General features: G+C 38.5%; 2 protein-coding genes and 1 long non-coding RNA gene across 3 annotated transcripts; all 3 read left to right on the plus strand.

Annotated features, from left to right (window-relative positions):
* Nucleotides 1–7,512: 7,512 nt before the first annotated feature.
* Nucleotides 7,513–10,278, plus strand: LOC126623667 (protein PHLOEM UNLOADING MODULATOR-like). Its single transcript, XM_050292621.1, has 4 exons — nucleotides 7,513–7,920; nucleotides 8,742–9,136; nucleotides 9,309–9,499; nucleotides 9,615–10,278. The coding sequence occupies exons 1-4, from the start codon at nucleotides 7,538–7,540 to the stop codon at nucleotides 10,014–10,016; spliced, it is 1,371 nt and encodes a 456-aa protein (XP_050148578.1). The 5' UTR covers nucleotides 7,513–7,537; the 3' UTR covers nucleotides 10,017–10,278.
* Nucleotides 10,279–10,479: 201 nt separating this feature from the next.
* LOC126624639 (uncharacterized) lies at nucleotides 10,480–11,555 on the plus strand. The gene is made up of 2 exons (XR_007624178.1): nucleotides 10,480–10,986; nucleotides 11,336–11,555. It is a non-coding gene; the product is annotated as an uncharacterized LOC126624639 (long non-coding RNA).
* A 3,050-nt stretch (nucleotides 11,556–14,605) lies between these two features.
* On the plus strand, nucleotides 14,606–15,136 carry LOC126623799 (exocyst complex component EXO70B1-like). Its single transcript, XM_050292780.1, has one exon. The coding sequence runs from the start codon at nucleotides 14,662–14,664 to the stop codon at nucleotides 15,046–15,048; it is 387 nt and encodes a 128-aa protein (XP_050148737.1). The 5' UTR covers nucleotides 14,606–14,661; the 3' UTR covers nucleotides 15,049–15,136.
* The last annotated feature ends 8,099 nt before the right edge of the window (nucleotides 15,137–23,235 follow it).

A 23,235-nucleotide genomic window follows, 5' to 3' on the forward strand; every position in this document is an offset into this window, starting at 1 on the left:
GTGGGTGTTCTTGAGAAGTCAGAGCCTTTGGAACCTTTGGACCAGTTCGGGAGCTTCTCTGAGAAGTCGGAGCCTTTGGAAAAGTTCGGGAGCTTCTATGAGAGGCTGAAGCTTCAGTTGTCCAGGAACCGTGCTTGCAACGGGCGTATCAGAACCTCCTACATTAAATCAGTTGAAGGAAAAACATTGCCAAGAAATGAAAATCAAACAAAATGGGCAACTCAGATGTTAAAAAAGAACACAATTATCTAAGATTCCCAAACTCCTTCAAACACATACATTTTCTAGAGTAAAAGAGAACTGATACTTAGAAATATATACCATGTAATTGGGGATGTACACGGGCTCCATTTTGTACACCGTCGTGCTGCGTAGAAGCAATACTGGAATCCTTAGTGTTTGCAATGGCTACACTTGCCTTGGGTCCTCCTTATGCATTGTTATTATGCTTCTTAAAACTGAATATTTGAAATAAAAATCATCAAACCCTAAAATTTCCAACAATCTCAAAAATTCCAAAACAAACGTATTAAAAACCTCAATTTGAAATCCAAATCCAAAGCAATATAATTGCATAGATTATTAAAAGTGACGGAAAACTGATCAGGAACAAACCCTACAAAAAGACACATATGCAAATAAGTAGATACGACACACAAATATATATATATATATGGGATAGGATCAAGGGACAAATATTTTTACAAATACTTTTACACTCTTATTAAGTCTTTTGATTACATGACATCCAATGGTTCTTAATTATTCATTAAATGGCATGGATGCTTGTGTAGATTTTAACTAATATTAAAGGGTTTAGATGTATATATGCACCTGCAGTCGGAGGAGATGGAAGGGCCGAGCCCACCGGCGCCGGTGCCCATAGGGTAAGCAAGTCCTGTGAAAAATATGAAACCTTGTGAAATGAGCGCATGTGGGAAAGACCAATATCAGTATCGAACACATAGAAACCACAGCGGTAATAACATTCAAAAAAGTCTTTGTTCTATATGACACAATAAAAGCAATAGCAGTGAGCCATAAAAAGTAAAAATAAAAAATTGGGGATTGTGAATTGTAATCTAATCACCCAATAAAATAAAACAGAAATTAAGCACAACAATATCAAAATTAAAAGGAAGGAATAATATGAAACCTTGTCCATAGAACGCTCGTGAGAATGAATCACAAAACAATCAAGGGTGGACAAATCACAAAAGTGACAATTAAAGGGCACCTAACGGACACCCCCATCTCTCTCTCCCTTTGTGCAGTCGCAAAAATCCCTCGGGTTTCAGGAAGCAAATGGAAAACGAAATGCTTTTCCATCCCTTATACCCATACTCATACGTCCCTTACCCGTTCCCTTTACCCTCGCAGAAAATCCTCCCATCTCTCATTCTCACCCTTGTCCCATCTCTCTGTCTGCAAATAGCAGAAAGGAAACCCTAAACAATAATAAATAACATATAATATGTTATCCGGATTATATATTTGGTTGGTTGTAATCGATAATGAAATAAATAAAGATGACGAAGAGGTTAACTTACATGAATCCTTGTGCTTGTGTTCTTCCTCTTCATTATTGATCATGAAAAGCTCCCAGCCTCTAAGAGTATCCATACTTACACACCAAAGACAAATGATGAAGTGAAGGATTTGATTATTCTAGCAAGATCATTCACTTGAATTAATTCTCTTGGGCACACTAGGAAGTTCAGCTAGGATTTTTCTCTCTTTTCTCTGTAGGACAAAAATGATCGTTAGGGACTGTTGACCTTAAAAGCTATTTAGCCTATGTGACATGCAAACCAAATAGCTAATAAGCTAACTTCATCCTTCGATTGAATGTGGGGCGTGCCAACTAGTGGGCCAAGCATGGCCGGGGAGTGAATGAATGTTGTTGTGGCATTGGGCGCGCTGATGACTTCTAAATCTTGCGACTGCGGCCGAGGAAAGAACGTGTCTCAGCCTTCGGATTCTAGAGCCTGAAGACAAGACTGCTAGTTACTATGAAGTTGAATAAATATTCGACTTTCAGTATGCTGAATATCGTAGCCTGGTAACACCCCAACTCGCCGAAAGGCTAATGGGATAATCTCTTCCAACAAGGATTCAAAGATTCCTTGCTGATTGAGACTTGGATAGATAATTAATCAGTCGGTCTCGAAGCAGTCTTGTTTATCAAAACTGAAGGTACTCCTTGGTTGCCTGATAGCTCCAGTGTTGTTTATCTAAACTGAAGATGACGTCGGTTGCCTTCACAATACTGTTTATCCAAGTTGAAGATGTTTTGGTGGGAAAAACAGTAAAATAAAATTCTCAAGAGGTTTCGTGTAGATTGAGAATTTGCGCAAAGCAGATTTGTGTGTTTATTTGAAGAGAGCTCGAATATTGTCTGCAGCTTTGTTTTTATGGGGCGAGGATGCTCATTGAACAAAATGAATATGAGATATTCCTTGTGACAAATGATCCTCACTTGTCATTATCCACCTAAGCTACGAGCACCAATCGACTCAAACCAAGCAATAGGATAGAGTCCTGCTATTTCAAACCCTCTTGTGATTTGGCACCCTGATCATCATTTGGCGGGGATAAAATTTATCTCTTCTTTTTATATTTTGGCATCTTGGATATCCTTTGACCAACCATCCCGTGCATGCATGAATTGCATGGAGGGTAACCTTCTAATCCCCATGCATAGTTATAAATCCTAAATCATGTTGTTCCCCGTGCCCACATTAACAATCCTTCATCTCATTTGAATTTGTGGAATTAGAAGGCAATCACACCGCTTACAAAATGCAAAGCATCAGAACCGTGATTGCGTTGGAGAAGGATTCTATCATCTTTGCTTTTGTTGCCGTCAAAACATTTTAAATAAAAACTCCAAGATAATTATCATGATAAAAACCAACGATAAAATCTTAAAGAAGTTATTAAAAACATTTATTTACTCTCGAAGCTATAGGTGTGTGACGCCTATAACAGTTCTAACTAAAACGAGCAATGAAATTAATTAATAAACTAATTTAATTCCACAAACCATGAGTGATAGCAACACGTCATGGTTATCCAAATTAGATAAAAGTATTCATGAAATAATCATGATACTCTTCTGAACCTTTGATTGTAGTTACAATGTAATTCGGTTCTTCTATCATCCGTATCCCAATCAAGATTGATGTGATATGGAATACTGTCAAAATCACATGTAGTTATCTATGATCACCATGATGCATTCTATGTTAAAGCAGTTTTTACAAACATAGCTTGATCAAAAGTTACTCTGGCTAGAGATGGATCTTCAAGTGGCTTCGAGGGATATCTTTCTATTAAACAATCACCAGAAGGTGATAGATTCCTTATTGCATATTCATATATCTCCATACTCATACACATGAACCCAAGCAACACATTATTGGGCCATGCGAGGTAGTGAGGGCTTTGAGGTGAAGTTAAAGATATAATTACTATGGCCATATATTTTCGAGATGGTTCTTCAAGTAGCTTTGAGAGGTATCTTCTTCTACTGAACAATTACCAAAAGGCGATAGATTCCTTATTGTACATTCAGATATCTGCATACTCATACACATGAACCCGAACAACACCCTATTGGGTCATGCAAGACAATGAGGGCTTTGAGGTGAAGTTAAAGTTCATATCCATAAGCACAAGATATCCGATGATGCCTAATGTCTAAGAACTATTTGCATACTGCAGTTCGGAGCTCTGTAATTTTGACATGTGGTAAAGATCCATACATTTAAGCTTTTTGGGCGGTCAGCGTTCGTTGAACTTATCTAAAAGAGAAACACTTGAATATCCTCCATGCGCCCAACACGCTTTGTACGAGACCATGCTAACTTTAGTGTGATATACACTGGCCTTACCGGATAGTCAATATCCAGTTGACGAGGAATTTAATTTTTTTAAGGACTAAGTGATTATGAAATATAAGATTCCCTGCCCTAACATCGTTTAAGACATTGTTTCCATACCTTAAGTCTTTTGGATTTATTCATAGTATATTATCTCTATAATATAAAGTCAAACTCGTGAATGAATAAAATTTGTCCTTTTTATTTACTAATTAATATGAATTTGTTACATTATCCAATATAATAAAATTAGTTTTTAAGCCACAACTCCAACTCTCACACTTGTTCTCCCAGTCTGTTTGTTATCTATTTATTCATTCTTTCTCTATATTTTATTTCTAACATATATAAAATTGTATTTTTTTTTATAGATTAAAATGTTAAACAAGTATAGGGGGCGGTTTCGTTACAGCTGCGGTATTACCACCTATTAAGTTTAAAAGGTGCGGATTTGCCCAGTTATCCATAATCGTGTGGACTTCCCGCATGTTCTTAGGTTTAAGAGCTCTCAAATGTATTGTTATTTAGAAACATGATATGAGCTCAATTATGAAGCTTAAGGGCTGTAAGGTTTTGGTTAAGCCACAATGATCTAACCATAATAAAGTGATCTTGAACTCAAATTAAATCTAAGATCTTACACTTTTAATTAGAGAGAAATATTACTATATATATTAGTCAGTGGTAAAATGATTTTTAGTAATTGATTATTTGCTTTATATGGGAATGAATGCTCTAATTTTAGGTTTTTTTATGCAACAATGTTAGGGCACTTCCACCCATTGCCCTTTGGCAAGTGCTTTGAAATTGCCTTTAACCTAAAAATACATCTCCAGTTGCCCAAATAGCAAGGGGCAAGGTATGAAATATCGATATTATCGGCGAAATATCGTTTTTTTTAGAGGGAGATATTTTTACACTAATACACTTAATTATCATCATAATATCGCGATACTATCGATATTATCGATAATATCGCGATATTACCGATAATATCGATAATATCACCAAGGCTCCGTCGTCGGCGTCGCAACTGCAGCCGAGGCTCCGTCGTCGCAGCTGCCAAGATCTGCGCCTTTCTCTGCAATCCACGCTCAGATGCTCAGACCCATCAAAATGAGCGATCCACGCTCAGAAGCTCAGACCCATCAAGATCCGCGCCTCCCCTTGCCTGATGGTGCTCACCGGGAGGTGAGAAAGGGAGGAGGAACGGTCCATAGGTGGTGATGGTGCTCGACGGAGTGTGCGCCACTGTGGTGGAGGCCACACTGGGGTGTGATAAAGGGCACTGGGCTTGAGGTTAGAGAGATAAGAGCACTTTCAGAGATTACAAAGAGAGAAGGTTGAGAACCTCTCTATTATTTTAGAGAGAGACAGAGTGGTTGAAGGTTTGAATGAGCAATAGACATGGGGACTTGTTATGGGGACTTCTTCACGGTATGGTTTGAAATGATGGTTTGATGAGAAGTAGAGAGCCTTTCTCCTTTTTCTAAAAGGTTGTACAGTTTTGGTTTCTACAAAACAATAAAAAAAAAGCAAACAGCCGTTGGCTCGGCTTTGGGCTCGAGGCAGAGGGAGCATCCCATGTGAATTCATATCCAAACCACATCTAGAGTTGTGCACGTGTGTGGCATGTGTGTGCAGCAAGTGGGCTTGCTTTGTTAGTCAAACTTTACAAGCCCAAACAACTTCTCTAAATTCAAAGTACCAAGTCGTTGTTAGTTTAGTGATGTTTTGTTTGTTTGATCTTGCTTTGTCTCTTTGTATATGCGTGTCATACATATACACAACAATAAGATACGTGCAGAATTATACTTTGAAAATTTGCATTATATATAAATGATTATGGTGTGTTTAAACTTCCTTTATTAATTACTACTTATTTTCTACACTCACAATGTTTGCCAGCTCGCTATATAATCAACTTAAATCAGTTAAATCCATCATGCAATGTATTTCCTTCCAATTTTTTGTGATAAACTAATAGATAATTGACTAGATAAACATCCTGCAAAGTTTCAATAAAAATTTCCAAGTTTTTCTTACAATTTCCGTGGTTTTTATTCAATTTTTATTGATATCGATAATATTCTGATATTTCCATCGATATTTCCGTGTTTTTGGACTACCGATATTTCCGATATCATAGATATTTTATACCTTGGCAAGGGGCAATGCGGGTGAGTGGCGCGTTATGATCATGGTATTAAATATCGATAATATCGGCGATATTTCGCCGATATTATCATTTTTCAGAGGCTCCGATATTTTCCCACATATCCGCCTCATTTTCGTCAAAATATCGCGATATTATCGATAATATCGATAATATCGCGATATTTTCGATATTATCGAAAAAGTCGTCGTGGATCCGTCGTCGGAAAGGCAGCCGAGGCTGCGTCGTCCCCCCAGCTGCCCAGATCTCTCTGCAATCCATGCTCAAACCTAAGATCTGCGCCTCAACGACGCCGATTCCCCCGCCGTTGTCGAAGTCGCGGCGAAAAATCCACAACTCCAGAACGGATCGAGCTCGCAGTTGTAGATCCACAACTCATGGTCTGTCCCCACGGCGAAGCAGGCATGGTCTTGGGTTGAAGCAGACGTGGAATAGAGACGGAGGCGAGCGTGGCGCCGACGGGGCAGGCTCCGGGGGGAGGAGGTTGAGGTTGGGGTTTGGGGGTCGTGGTGGTCGTCGCTGGAGTCAACGACAGAGGTGGGGTTGTTATCGGTGGGATCAGTGAGCAAGGCGGAGAAGGATCAAGAGAACTCAGAGTTCCTGGGTTCGCCGACGAGGCGGAATACGCAGACCAGGAGGAAGGCGAGGGAGGAGGAGAATGCCATATGGAAGAAGGATCGAGAAAGGTCTCTGTGCATGTGTATGGGAGAAGGGAGAAGAGAGAAGGATCGAGAATTCGAGAGATCTGTCGATCTGTGTGTGTGTGTGTTTGTGGGAGAAGGGAGAGGGAGAAGAGAGAAGGATCCAGAGACAAGTCGTGTGTGCATGTGTGGTGTGCGTGTGTGGTGGCGTGTATGATCCTGTGTGTGCGTGTGTGTGTGTGTCGGTGGCGTGTGTGTGTAGGTGGTGTGTGACGGTGTGAGAAAAGAAAAGCATGGTAAATAATTCAACTTTTACATCTTTTAGGAATGGTACAATGTATAAAGTGTAAAATATTGTACTAATTCATTATATATAAATGATTATGATGTGTTTAAACTTCTTTCATTAATTACTATATATTTTCTACACTCACAATGTTTGCCAGCTCGCTATATAATCAACTTGATAATGTTAAATCCATCATGCAATGCATTTCCTTCCAATTTTTTATGATAAACTAATAGATAATTGACTAAATAAACATCTTGCAAAGTTTCAATAAAAATTTCCAAGTTTTTCTTACAATTTCCGTGGTTTCCATGTAATTTTTATCGATATCGATATTATCCCGATATTTCCATCGATATTTCCGTGTTTTCGGACTACCGATATTTCCGATATTACCGATATTTTCTTCCTTGTTATGATGCGTCAATTTAATAATAAGAAAATTAAATTGTCAGAATTACTCCAATCATTAAAAAGTGAAAAAATCAAATAGAAACCCACAAACAAAAACAAAACAAAACAAATACTTGCATGAGAGACGAGACTAATGTTCAAAACCCCAAGTGCCAACCTCCTCCAGCTCCCGGTTTTCTTTAAACCAGCCTCACCATCAGCTCACTCTTTCTCGTTCACCACCATGCGGTGGCTGCCGCTGAGGTCCGGCGGCCTTGGGATCGCCGCTGTGTCCTATGTGGCAGTCGACTACCTCCGCCACCTCTCGCCCACGTGGCACGGCCGTCTTCAGCCTGCGCTGCACACCGTACTCGCCATCATTGCCGTCAGTCGGGTTCCTTTCTACAAGCACTGGTCCTCTGAGTTTCGCGTCGTCTTTCCCTTCATCGGTTCTATGCTCTTTATGATCTTGGCTCTTCTCCTTGAAGCTCTTTGCGTCCGCTTTGTCACCGCCGTTCTCGGCCTTGATTGGAACAGGTATTGTCTCCCTCTGTCTCCCTCTGTGTAAATTGATCTGCATTTCGAGTTCTCTGCTTTATTTCGGGTGTTAAATTCCTATATATTATGTGGGTGGAGTTTGATTTTGTTGTTTTTTCGGCATTTCGTTGTAATCTGAATCACCTGTTGTGTTTATTGTGCTAACTAATTACCAGATTAGGTCAATTTTATGTGATTAGTGCCAGCATTTTAAGGATCTGATGTTACATACATACATACATATATATATATATATATATTTTGTTTTTTATTTTTTATTTTTTGAAACGATGGTTTAATACTCAGACTCGAATACAATCAATGTCGTGGAATGGAAGAGAATAATGTTAGGTCTCATTCCACGCTAACTCATTATGAATCGATAATGCTAATATGGCAAGCCTATCCGCGACGCCATTGCATACTCGAGGAGCGAATTGAAAAACGAACGTCATTCAACGGAGCAGCCAAGGCCTTCACGTCTTCAACCAATAGTCCTAAACTGGAAACATCCTTCAATGAACTGTGCATGGCTGCAATGGTTCCCACTCAATCACTTTCCACCACCATTTTTGCCAAACCGCATGAAACGATATGGTTCTAACTTGCCAATAAAGCGACTGAAATGATGAAATTACAGATTTGCTTGGTTGTCACCAATAATTTATGTCAAACTCCCCCATATTGTTTAGAGAAGGCTAGCAAATCCAAGAACTCAAGCATATTATCTGACTTGAATTTCGGGTGCCGACCTACAAAAAAATTTATGCATCTTTGATGAGAGGAAACTAATTGACCTTTTTATGTTTGATACTTGACAGTCGTACAGCTCCTCTTCCCGATACTGGCCAGTGGTTGCTGTTGGCACTGAATGAGAAACTTCCTCATACATTAGTTGAAATATTGAGAGCTCGTATTATTGGACTGCATCATTTCCTCATGTTGTTTGTGATGTTGGCTTTTTCCGTACTGTTTGACTCTGTGAAAGCTCCTGGCCTTGGACTAGGTGCACGGTACATGTTCACCATGGGTATTGGCCGTCTTCTTCGTGCCATAACTTTTGTATCAACTGTTCTACCATCTGCCCGGCCTTGGTGTGCTACTACTCGTTTCACAGTCCCTTCATATCCTCATCGCTGGGCTCAGAAGTATTATGTTCCGTATGCTTCGGATTCTAATGCTATTCGTGAATTGCTACGACAGGATATAGCTTTTGGTAAGTACTATACATAATAGGTTCATTTTCTTCTTGATCTGACCCCTAGGTTTCATTTTCTCGATTGCAACTTCAGCACCAATAGTATCCTTTCTACCTGACCGGAAATGCATTCCCCTTTGAGGATAATGTGGCTGTGTATGTTACAACATTTTTTATTTGTTTCCCCTAGCCAATACTGGAAAATTACTTGGGGACTTTCGGCCGGATTGGGGTCGAATGAGCTTCCTAATAGATTTTCTGCGACCAACCGCGTTGGATGGACCATGGTATAGTTCACTGAAGAATGCTGGAGGCGGTTGCAATGACCTCATGTTCAGTGGACACGTGCTAGTTGCTGTATTGACAGCTATGGCCTGGACGGTACTGCCTAATATGTACTTTGAAATTTCTAGCCACTGCCACTTGTTTTGTCTAAGAAGCAACCTACTTGTGGTGCTGATTGTTGATTTCTTTGAATCTGATTCGATTGTTGCAGGAAGCTTATGGTGGTTATAGCTCAGTTATCATATGGTTGCTTGTCGGGCACTCTGCACAGAGAGAAATACGGGAGCGTCATCATTATAGCGTAGACTGTGTCGTGGCCATTTATGCTGGAATCCTCCTTTGGAAGTTTACAAGTTTCTGGTGGCCAGCCAAGGATGCAGGCAGGGATAGGAGGATCACAATGCTTGAGAAGATTCAAAGTCGACTAACCCAAGCTGCCAAGGACTACGACATAGATGAAGTGAGAGAACTTCTTAGAGAAGTTGAATTGGGAAGTCAAGAGAGCCATAATAACAAAGGGCCGAGCACGGGTATGTGGTTATTTGCTTGTGCTATAGTAGTCACTGCAATCACCATTGTTCTTCTTGCCTTGATGATGACAAGCGCTGGATAATTTCCTGGCATGATTTTCCTTCGACGATTTAGACGGTCAAACATACATTGTAGTTCCTTGTGTTGTAGATGGTTTTGAGGTTTTGTCATGATATATAGAGATATAGAGCCTCCTAACGGAAGGGATGTCCATTTTTTTTGAAAAAAATGGATTAATTGTGGGATGTATTCCACATCGATCTTTGATGATCTGAAGTTCAATTTTGTAAGTCTCGATTCATAAATCATCATTGCAAAAATTCAATTCAATCACCATTTTCCTATTTAATTGTCACGATGAAAATGTTTCTTAGAACTTAGTGTTCGTCAATTTATTTTTACTCAATTAGATGTCTTAAATATTTTTTATTTAACTAATATTTTACAAGGATAATCTATAGAGAGCTTTAATGAAAAGGGCTTGAGCTAACTTTTATTTAATGAAAAATCACCCTAAATTATTATTTAATAAAAAGGGCTTAAATTTTGATCATTAGGACACAAAACTTTTATCTTAGGCCCTACAAAAACTAAAACACACGGGCTCACCAAAAACCCCAAACCGCATAACAATTAATATTTCAAAATTGCCCCTAACGGAGCCTAACCAAAGCCCGTTAGCCAAGTTGCAGTTACTAAAATTCATCATCCCTCCCAACGCCATTTGGACATCAGACCGACATGGTGAAGAACCACGAGTTTTCATCAATGGCTAAGATTCGATTCTCATTACTACTGCTCACTTTCACTCCTTTCCATTCCCAAGCCACCAAACCTCAACAAAATCCAACTCCTACCCACAAATCTTCACGCCCCAAACCTGTTTTCTCGCTACATTTCTACAATTCGGAGCCCGGGAATCCGAGCTTCCAACTCGTCGTCCTCCACCCAGTTCAAGACAAATCTCGAAAGTTGAGCGAGGAACCATGAGCATCGAAGATACTCGCTGCTTGGTTAACCTCAACATGGGCAATTGGCAAAGTTCCTTCTTTGTAAGTATTTGGTTTGCTCTCCAAAATTTGGCATGTGTTTGGTTGCTGAGAAAATGAAGGAAAATATGTGAATTTTAAATGGTCTTTTGTTTTATGTTTTGTTTGTCAAGGCTGCAAAAGTTTCAAAATTTATGAGCAAAATGCATGTAATTTTTGTTGGGTTGGTTAGTCCTTGGTTTCTGGGATTAGTTAGTGAAATGTTGAATTGTTGTTCCGGCATTTTCTGGGCAGCAAAACAGATAAATTATGTTCATTTAATAAGAATCAAATGATCCCCATGATTTATTAGTTCTGATTATTTATTGGTTTGAGTGGTTTTTTAGCAATTTGATACTATTGGGAATCGCAGATAGTGTTTGGGCACCGACGGCGGGGAAGAACTGGAGGAGGTGTGCGAGTTTGAGGGTGAACGAGCATGGATTGGCCTCATTGCAGTGGCTGAGGAGGGGAAGGTGGCGATGATTGTTCAAATTACCAATCTCCACCTTAATTTTGTTTGCCACTTAGAACCTGCATAAATGTTTTCTGTAGGAACCCTTTCATTGAAAATTATTTCAATTTCATTTTTAGTTGGTGGGTTAAAAGATTTGCCAGTGCGGTCTTGACTATTGATTGATAAAACAATGGTCATGTAGATGATTAATAGTTCAGTTTGTTTGGTAAAAAAATATGGTTTAGTTTGATAAATAGTTTAGTTTACTTTGGTAAAAAGTATAGCTTTCTAGTTCAGTTTGATAAATAATTTAGTTTGCTTTGTTAAAAAAGTGTGGTTTAGTTTAATAAATAGTTCAGTTTGCTTTGGTAAAAAAAAAGTGTGGTTTTCTAGTTCACTTTGATAAATAGTTCAGTTTGATAAATAGTTCAATTTGCTTTGGTAAAAAAGTGTGGTTTTCTAGTTCACTTTGATAAATAGTTCGGTTTGCTTTGGTAAAAAAGTGTGATTTTCTAGTTCAAAAAGTGTGATTTTCTAGTTCACTTTGATAAATAATTCAGTTTCATAAATAGTTCAGTTTGCTTTGGTAAAAAAGTGTGGTTTTCTAGTTCATTTTGATAAATAGTTCAGTTTGCTTTGGTAAAAAAATATGGTTTTCTAGTTCACTTTAATAAATAGTTCAGTTTGCGTCGGTAAAAAAATGTGGTTTAGATTGATAAATAGTTCAGTTTGATTTGGTAAAAAAAATGTGGTTTTCTAGTTCACTTTGATAAATAGTTCAGTTTGATAAATAGTTCAATTTGATAAATAATTCAAATTGATAAATAGTTCATTTTGATAAATAGTTCAGTTTGCTGTGGTAAAAAAATGTGGTTTAGTTTGATAAATAGTTCAGTTTGCTTTGGTAAAAAAATGTGGTTTTCTAGTTCAGTTTGATAAATAGTTCAATTTGCTTTGGTAAAAAAGTGTGGTTTTCTAGTTCACTTTGATAAATAGTTCAGTTTGATAAATAGTTCAGTTTGCTTTGGTAAAAAAATGGGTTTTCTAGTTCAATTTGATAAATAGTTCAGTTTGTTATGGTAAAAAAGTGTGGTTTAGTTTGATAAATAGTTTAGTTTGCTTTGGTAAAAAAATGTGTTTTTCTAGTTCAGTCTGATAAATAGTTCAATTTGCTTTGGTAAAAAAAATGTGGTTTTCTAGTTCAGTCTGATAAATAGTTCAATTTGCTTTGGTAAAAAAGTGTGGTTTTGTAGTTCATTTTGATAAATAGTTCAGTTTACTTTGGTAAAAAATTGTGGTTTTCTAGTTCAAAAAATGTGGTTTTCTAGTTCAGTCTGATAAATAGTTCAATTTGCTTTGGTAAAAAAGTGTGGTTTTGTAGTTCATTTTGATAAATAGTTCAGTTTACTTTGGTAAAAAAATGTGGTTTTCTAGTTCACTTTGATAAATAGTTCACTTTGATAAATAGTTCAGTTTGCTGTGGTAAAAAAGTGTGGTTTAGTTTGATAAATAGTTCACTTTGATAAATAGTTCAGTTTGCTGTGGTAAAAAAGTGTGGTTTAGTTTGATAAATAGTTCAGTTTGCTTTGGTAAAAAAATGTGGTTTTCTAGTTTAGTTTGATAAATAGTTCAATTTGCTTTGGTAAAAAAGTGTGGTTTTCTAGTTCAATTTGATATATAGTTCAGTTTGATAAATAGTTCAGTTTGATAAATAGTTCAGTTTAATAAATAGTTCACTTTGATAAATAGTTCACTTTGATAAATAGTTCACTTTGATAAATAGTTCATTTTGCTGTGGTAAAAAAGTGTGGTTTAGTTTGATAAATAGTTCAATTTGCTTTGGTAAAAAAAATGTGGTTTTCTAGTTCAGTTTGATAAATAGTTCAATTTGCTTTGGTAAAAAAGTGTGGTTTTCTAGTTCACTTTGATAAATAGTTTAGTTTGATAAATAGTTCAGTTTGCTTTGGTAAAAAAATGGGTTTTCTAGTTCAATTTGATAAATAGTTCAGTTTGATAAATTGTTCAGTTTGATTTGGTAAAAAAAATGTGATTTTCTAGTTCACTTTGATAAATAGTTCAGTTTGCTATGGTAAAAAAATGTGGTTTAGTTTGATAAATAGTTCAGTTTGCTTTGATAAAAAAAATGTGGTTTAGTTTGATAAATAGTTCAATTTGATAAATAGTTCACTTTGATAAATAGTTTAGTTTGCTTTGGTAAAATTCAAAGCAATTAACTAAACTAATCACAATTTCCTAACTTTTAATTTGAACACATCACAATTTCCAACACAATAATCCAAAATTAAAGATAAAAGAGAAAGGGCTTGTTAATACCAAGAACTTGTGCAGTTGGCGTTGCAATAGATCATTGGATTCATAGAAATCTCAAGCGTTCGAGAACTAATGATGTATGCAAAAGAAATTCAACTGCAAAGATTCAAAATCGTAAATTGCAAACAGGAATGAAACAACAACATGCAAATTTTTTAAAACAAAAACCAGATCGAAAGAGAAAGGTAACGTGTTATACTGACAGGCGCGCCACATAGCCAATACACTGGGCCACAACGATAACATGGCCGACGATATTTTGCAGATTTTTTCCAACTTCGACGGCAGGTTCTCTCGCAAGAAATTGGCTTCCGAAGACGAACGCACTCGCAGCAAAGTTTTGGTTCAAGTAGAAAGAATGGAAAATGCATCAGAAAGATTTTCGTTGACGATCGAAAACGAGAAGCACAAGAGCAGTGTGGAACCAATACATAACAATATATCATCTCCATTATATAAGATACGTACAGATCGCAAGATTATATGGTGGAGGGGATATGGTGAGGAGGGGAGCAAGCGGAAAGACTGACATAGTGAATACGGCTACGTCAAGCAAATCTCTCATTCGACTCGAACATGTCCAGGATTTATCATTTTGTGTGATACTTACGGATCTACAAATTCCGTCTCCAACTTCGACCGTCTATCTATCGTAGGGAAACTCTAAGTTGTTCTCGGTGACTTTGAAATGTTGCGGCTTCTGGCCCGAGTAATGCAGATTCCACATTTTGAAATAACTCATCTCCAGATTCCTCACCTATTACTGTGCCTTCTATTTTTTCCAAGTAGTCACTATGCACAAAACATGTTGCTTTAACTTACCCAGCGTGCAGTGTCAAACAGAGGATAATTCCGCGGCATTTCTTGACTTGATCGACTACCTCATCGCCACCATTCGGGACTGGACTCCTATGGTCGACGACAAGTCTGTTGGCGTCTGCCTCGCGCGTGCTGAGGATCTTATGCAGCAGGCTATGTTCCGGCTCGAGGACGAGTTCAGATCCTTGGTCGAACACGGCGACGAGTCACGAAAACTCAATCGCGCGTTTCGTGGCGAGTCGAATGACGTGTTGTCGTTTGACTCGGGAGATGATGAAGAAGAAGAGGAGGATGAGGAGGTAATCGGGGACAGTGAGGAACACCAGATCCCTAATGCTCAGTCGATCGGCGACTACGACATCATGATCGACGCGCTTCCTTCTGGAACCATCAATGACCTCCATGAGATTGCTAAGCGGATGGTGGCGGCGGGGTTTGGAAATGAGTGCTCGCACGTGTACAGAAGCTGCCGGAGATAGTTCCTGGAAGAAAGCATGTCGAGGCTAGGCTTGTAGAAGCTGAGCATCGAAGAGGTTCAAAAGACACCACGGCAGGACCTCGAGGACGAAATCGAGCTTGCAAATATTAGACGGAGAGATCGAAATAGGGAGGGAGTGATAAAGCTTGCCGTCAGGGGCAAAAGCGGAATGTTATTGCTTGGGCCATTCTTATTGGGCTGATTTAAAATTGAACTTTGTACTAACCATTAAATAAACTTGTAACATGGTTTTTGGTTAAAACTTAATGTTTTTAAGCCATTTTGGTTAGTTTTCCTTAATCTATAAGCTACAACTTGAAAAATAGACGTTAAAGTTTGAGATGGAAAAAACATGGCATTCCCTTCCCTTAAAGGCTCTTTATAGAGAGAATCTTTTGAATTCTAAGACATTAATTTGTACTGAAGAAAATGGACGATCACAATTTTTACAAAAAAAAAAAAAAACCTAAACTCTTATCAAACGGTCATATGGTTTTTGGGTAATTTTAGTAGATATGATCCTTGTGGGAAGATCTAAAATATAGACAATTCGAATCGATGAAATATATTACAAAGTGGGCCCACAAAAACAAGTACCAAAAGTTGTGTAAAAAAAAGTGGTGCCACAGATATAGATACTTTTAATGAGTTTGATACATAAATGGCTAACCAATCATGGAGGCGTAGCTATTGTGCATCGGTTGGCTTGTTCTAAAGGTAGTTTTAGGAAAGAGATCCTCTCCAGATCTTTTCCTCCAAAGCCCACGGATCAAGTAATACGGACCCTTGAAATTTGATCCAACGGCTAAAAACAGAGAAGTTAGTAAATACTTTTAAAACTTATAATAATATTTGACCGTTTGATCAAATTTCAAGGGCCCGGTTCACTTGATCTGTTGGCTTTGGAGGAAGAGATCCAAAGAGGATCTCTTTCCGTAGTTTTACATATCTTCTTTATTATAACTACAAACTAGTTCTACAAATTGAACAGTCACTAGCTCTACAATTTAAGGATATCTTTTTATATTTATACGTGCGAGTTAGTCTAAGTTTTCAGTTCACAATTGTATAAAAAAAATCTACAAATTTGTCAGTTGATTCATCTGTTGTAGCATATTTTATTTTACTAAGGGGAAGAGGCCGGCGACAAGGAGAGAGAGAGAAATGAAAGATGTGTTTGTAGAATCGTAGGGGAATGTGTGTGTGTTGAGGATGTGTTATCCCCTACGCAATGCCTTTATTTATAGTAATAAGAGGGAGAATTCCTTCATCCCCAAGGAATAAAAGTCCATATAGGAAAGAATAACTAGAATCAAATACAATCTAGGATTTACACAATCACACTTAAACTAGGAAAGTTTATAACACTCCCCCTTGAGTGTGTAAATACTCAAGGTAGATTTAGCATCATGCAGAAGTTGAGGAAGTCGACTCTTTAGTACTGATTTTGGGAACAACGCTTTTCTCAATAAGGTAGGAACTTGCATAAGGAAGTAAGTCTCACTAAAAAACCCTAAGGCTATGGAAAAAAACCGAGTAAGGAAAAAATCCATAGTCTAAGGAAAATGTGTGAGCAATGCAAAGTAAAAAAGAAAAGGTCTATGAGACGTCATCATGGATATGATCAACCCAAGGTGGGTGCCTCATTAAAACCTAGTTAGGTAACAAAAACCCAGTGGGAAAAATGCTCCTAATTGTAGAGAAAAAGAGTACATTAAGATCAAGCAAGTATTCTTCAGGACAATCCCCCCTGAGTTTGACACAATTCCAAAGAGAACTAGCAATGTTACAACTTAGAAAGTTTACGCATACCAGTTCCTTAAACAAGCTTCTGAAACGTCGCCTTTGGTAGTGATTTGGTGAAGAGGTTGGCCAGATTGTCTTGTGAAAGGATTTGCGTGACTTCAATCTTCTGATGTACTTGTTGTTGATGTGAGAAGAAAAACTTCAGCGCAATGTGCTTGGTGTTGTCTCCCTTGATGTAACCCTTTTTGAGCTGTTTGATGTATGATGCATTGTCTTCATAGATTGTCGTCGGGACATGCACAACGAGGTAAAGATCGCAGGAGCTTCGAATATGGCCCACAACTGCTCTCAACCAAAAACATTCCCGAGTTAATTCTTATAAGGCGAGAATTTCAGCATGGTTAGACGAAGGCAACTAAGGTTTGTTTAGTTAACCTCTAAGAGATTGTGGTGCCTCCAACGGTAAAGACATAACCTGTTAGATAGTGCGTCTTCTGGGGATCAGATAAGTATCATGCGTCGGCATAACCAATAATGCGAGAATCGACTCAAGAAGCGGGAGGTGCAGCATCACTCGAGGATCTGTAGGGATAGAACAAGCCCAAATCCATAGTACCCTTAAGGTAGCGGAAGATGTCTTTAACGCCAGTCCAGTGTTTGCATGTTGGTGCATTACTGCTTCTTGCCAAAAGATTAACAGTGAAGGATATGTCAGGTTTAATGCATTAAACTAAATACAATAAAGTGCTTATTGCACTTAGATAAGGAACTTCAAGCTCCAAAATCTTTTCATCATCCTCCTTTAGACGGAAGGGATCTCGTTTTGCATCTAGCGATCGAACGACCATAGAAGTGCCTGAAGGCTTCACTTTATCCTCATTAAAGCGGCGCAACACCTTCTGGGTGTAGTTCGATTAATGTACTAAGATTCTCGAGACCAAGATAGTATCAAGTCTTTCTTAGATCTTTCATCTCAAATTCCAACTTCAGGTGTGCGACAATTCTCACGAGCCCTTCAGGAGTTCCAATGAGGTTCATGTCATCGACATATACTACAACTATCGTAAAACTAGAATGTGACTTCTTAATGAACACACAAGGGCATAGTTTGTTGTTCATATATCCCTGACTAGTTAAATACTCACTCACACGGTTATACCACATTCTTTCGGATTGCTTCAAACGGTAAAGTGAACTCCTTAGCCGAATTGAGAGTGTATTTCGGGGTTTGGAAATATTTGATCTAGTCAATGTAAGTCATTCGAGAACTTTCATATAAATTTCCGTATTAAGATCCCCATAGAGACACGCAGTTACTACGCCCATCAACTGTATACTCAGTTTTTCAGAAACTACCAAACTGATAAGGTAGCAAAAAGTAATCACATTCATAACGGGTGAATAAGTTTCGTCATAATCAATCATGGGGCGTTGTGAGAAGCCTTGTGCAACAAGACGAGCTTTGTAACGCATAATTTTGTTTTTCTCATTATGCTTCCGAACGAAAACCACTTGTAGCCAACGGGTTTCACATGTGGAGGAGTAAGAGTTACAGGTCTAAACACCTTACGTTTCGCAAGCAAATCGAGTTCAACATGGATTGCTTATTTCCAATTTGACCAATTAGTTCTACGTCGAAATTCATCAACAGAACAGGGTTCAATGTCATCGCTTAACATGATCTCAGTAGCTACTGCATATGCTAATGCATCGCCAATGATCATCTCATTTCTACACCACACATCATCTAAGCTAGCATAGTAAACCGAAATCTCACAATTCTCATGAGGAAGACTCGTCTTTTCAAGGAAGCTTTCGTAATCTAGAATTTCCTCATGAGTTGGATATAATAAGTAAGCGACAGTCGGATTCACGTCAGGCTCTTCAGGGGCCTATGTCGTGGATTTCCTTTTCAGGGTGCAGATGATTGGCTAGCCGCTAATGTACATGGATCACCAAAGTTGGCGTCTTTGGCCTTTAGGAAGGAAGTCCATCGTACATTTGGTACATCCATCTTTGCAAGCATATTCGCAGCTAGAATATGTGATCTTGTCACTCGCGCTAGATTGGTGAAAGCATCTGACATGCTCTGAGCTATGCTCTGAAGATCTAATATGAGTTACAGTTCAGTTTCAGACTGAGCGGTGCGAGGATCTAATGAGACAAAATAGGTGTCATCCATGATAATTGGCGTCGTTCTTCAGGAACGTTGACATGCTTATCTCCCCCTAATAATAGGAAGACTGTCTCATAAAAGTGACAATCCACAAAACAAACGGTAAATAGTTTGACTGTCAAAGGTTCTAAGTAATGCATAATCAAAGAATAATCATATCCAACATAGATTTCCATCTTTCACTGAGGCTTCATTTTTGTAAGTAAGGGCAACGAAATCGACATATAGAACGTACAACTAAAACGCATAGATGTGATATGTCAGGTTCATATCCAGTAACCAACTGAATGACACTATATGGTTAGGTCGCAACAGGCCTGAGGCAGACCAACATGGCTACGATATTGTATGCCCTTAAGCAGCGATCGGGAGCTTAAAATGTATGACCAACGATCGAGTAATCATTTGAAAGCGCTTAATGAATGCCTCTGCTACGCTATTCTGGGTGTGAACATGGGGTACAAGATGTTCAACTTCAACCTTAACCGACATGCAATAGTCATTAAAAGTTTTAGATCTAAATTCTCCAGCATTATCCAATTGAATAGATTTAATCGGATAATCAGGGTAATGAGCCCTAAGCTTGATAACTTGAGCCAACAGTTTGGAGAATGTAGCGTTCCTTGTGGACAAAAAGTACACGTGTGACCAACATGTGGAAGCGTTAACCAAAACCATAAAATATCTAAATGGTCCTCATGAAGGGTGAATCGGTCCACAAATGTTCCCTTGAATCCTTTGTAGAAAAATGGGAGGATTCGAACGAATCTTGTCATAAGAAAGCTTAGTAATAAGTTTTCCCATAGAACATGTTTGACAAGTGATTCCTTGGATTGAACCTATACTTCGGGTTAGTGGATGCTCGTGTGATGATTTGAGGATGCAACGCATCGTTATTTGTCCAGGGTGTCCCAAACAATCATGCCAAAGTGTAATTTTATGCGTGGTCCTAGATGTCGGGCCGGCCACATAGTGGCTTTCTATGTGGCGTATGGTCGTAGTATACAGACCATTCGGGATACTCTCTATTTTCTCTAGAATACGCTTCTGGCCATATTCGTAGGAAGTTATGTATAGAAATTCAACTGCATTTTCTACATAGGTTTCAGTGTGGTAATTATTATCTAATTATTGTCTCGAATATCTTTAATGCTCAACAGCATTCTTCCGGAACGTGGAGAATAATGTGCGTCTTGAATGGTCAAATTAGTGCCATTAGACAATATTAGCATGGCCTTTCCGTATCCTTCGATCGTGTTAGGTGAACCTGAGAGGGTTGTCAGAGGTGCATTCTTAGGTATGAAGTTAGTAAAATAGATGCGCTCATACAAAACAGTGTGCGTGGTTGCACTATCTGTCAGACAACTAACTTCCCGACTAGTCATACCTAGAATGAAAATTAATTTGAATCGGTCACATGCATAAAAATTTGAAGACTTAAATCCATTCAATTAATTTTGTCGAGAAAAATTTATGAACTTCAGTTTCATAGTACCTACAAGCAAACACATATATATACATAAATATATAACAAGAAAATATGCAAATAGGACTTCAGGTCTATAATTTAATTAGTTATTTGGACTTCGGGCCACATTTAAAGTGTGGGTGAAAAATTATAAAACCCATTGGGCCAAAATAACTAGGCAATTAAACTCAGGGCCCAAAAACTTGGACCAAAGCCCACTGGTGGGCTAAGTAAATTCTGACCGTGCAGCCCCGGCCCAAAATGGGCTATGTGTAGGGTAGAGTGAGCCATAAGAAAAAAGGTTGTAGGCTTTTCTGGGCTATAGAAGTAAGCCTAACGTTTTGGGCGAGGTCTAAGATGGCCCGTGAAGGGCACAGATCAAATGCAGTGGGGACACAGGGACACCCAAGCCCAATTGGGCTTGGTTCGCAGGCCTAAAAAATTTTCACTGATAGGCCGAGAAGGATTTAGGCCCAAAGGGCTGGGTGTTGGACTGAACACAAATCCTAGCCATGTTGGGTGTCCACATTGGAAGGGATGCACGGCGTTGCCGCTTTTCGTAGCATGTTTGGGTTGTTAGGACTCGGGACGAGTCATGGTGATCATTGATGACCACAGTGGTGAATGAAGATGGTTTAAGCTCAACGTTATTAACAACCAAACCCTAGAAAAAATTGAATCGGATTCTTGAAAAATTCCAATGAGATTCAAGTGAATCTCTGTCCAATTTCCGTCGAGAACGACTGCTGGTCATCGGTGACAAGAACCAAAGGTTCAAGGTGGTGGCTGCAGGCCATGCCCTTGGTCGACGTGGACAAGGACATTAACAATGGTGTAGGGTTTTTTTTGGGTTGCAAAGCTTGGAGCTTATGGCTCCATGGCTTGGTGGTTCTTGGCTCGACGAGGCTCAACCACACAAGTTGCGGGCCTGGGCGAGCGGCTTAAGGTCACGGGTTCAAAGAACCCTAGTGTTTTCCGATTGTTTCCTTTTTTTTTCAATTAATTCAAATCAATGCATATATAATTTGAATGAATGAACATAGATTTGATGCAATTCATGGCAATATCAAATTCACATAATTCAACAATTATGAATATAATACATACACAATTTATATAGAATCTAAAATTCAAAAATCATAAAGTTGGGTCATGCATTATGGTGAATGTCACAGCCCGTCCCAAATATATATTTATCGACGGTGTGAATTGACGAAAATACCCTTAGACGTTAGTTGTGTAATGTGGTTTAAGTGTAGCTTTGGCTTAATATTCTTAAATCCTAATTTTTTGGACCCAATTAGGATTAAGTTATGGTATTTTTGGTGGTTGACCAATCCTAGGCCACACACACACACACTCTCTCTCTTCTTTCTCCTGTACCCTCTCATCTCTCTCGGACTTTCACTCTTTCTCTCTTTCAAACTCGTACAGACAAACATCTAAAGCCCTTGAAACTTCATCGATCGAAGCTTTAAAAGTAAGGTTCTTGCACATTGTAACCTCCTAAGTACATTGATAACCTTGTTTAGCCGTGAATGCTTCGAAAACCCAAGAAAACCCTAATCCCGATTTTATGCATTGTTCATGCACACGTAAAACCTTGTGTTTCAGGGAATTCTAAGGACATAGGAAGCTTAAGGAGGTCCTCACGAGTCTAGGGGTACTTTGTTGGAAGGATTTGGACGTCGGAGGACTGAGATCGACATGTTTCTAGGTAAGCCGAGCTATCGACCTTTCTCAAGAAAAATCTAGTAGAATTTAAGTCTTGAAACTTGTATAACATGATTCTACATGTTATTAGCTTCATTTTGGTACCAATTTCATGAAAAATGGTTAAAAATTAATGAGAATAGTGGGTTTAAAGTTTTACCCAATTTTCCGGCGACCGGCGACTCGTCGAAGAAGATGACGGCATATTCCGTCAGTTTGGACGGAATATGCTAACACCGTCAGTCAGTTTTAATAGAATCTATTAGGTTTAACAAAATATTCCCTAACGGTGGTTAGGGAATCCGTTAGGTTTGGCCGCACGTAGAGGCTCGTTTTGTCATGCCCTTGCCGGCGCGTGAGGCTTCCAAAACATTTTCTAAAAATTTGGGGATGATCCTGAGGTTGTGTAGATCACTGTGGTATATTCATATACCCAATTTGAGCAATGTATGAGAAGTTATTAGCTAGTTTTGCCTATGTTCTTTAAAATAACATTTTTATAGTTAATTCGCATATAGGTGAGACTTATCCTGAGGACAAGCGTATCCACGGGCAACTCGGGGGCTACGACCCTTCGACATACCAGTGAGTGGGCTTTTGTTTTCAGTATATATTTATATACTTGATATATTTCCCAGAAATGCATTTTAAGGAAAGTATGCTTTGAAATAATATGTCAAATGCTTTTATATTCTGAATATGCATTTCATGGTTGTATATATATAAATGTGGTGCTGTGGAGGCACAGGTAAGTTCAGGTAAGTTATGTTTGGTTATGTGACTCATCGATGATGTGATATGTGAAATGATGTTGAACTCATACAACTGCACCTATGGTAATTGAGATTTAGCCTGAGATATAAAGTACATGCCTGTTTATTTACGTCACCTCTCGCACTATTTGCTCATATTGGATCCAACTTAAGTGCATAGTCTTGTCATACATACCTTATTCATGGCTCCGACTCGTAGGTGACTAGCGATTTATCGCCCGACTATTATGAGAGAATAGAATTGAGCATAATTATATTTCACCCAATCTTGTCATACAGACCTTTTTTAATGGTTCCGACTTATGTGCTTTA

Source organism: Malus sylvestris, chromosome 5, assembly GCF_916048215.2.
Source record: "Malus sylvestris chromosome 5, drMalSylv7.2, whole genome shotgun sequence".
Taxonomy (NCBI): Eukaryota; Viridiplantae; Streptophyta; class Magnoliopsida; order Rosales; family Rosaceae; genus Malus; species Malus sylvestris.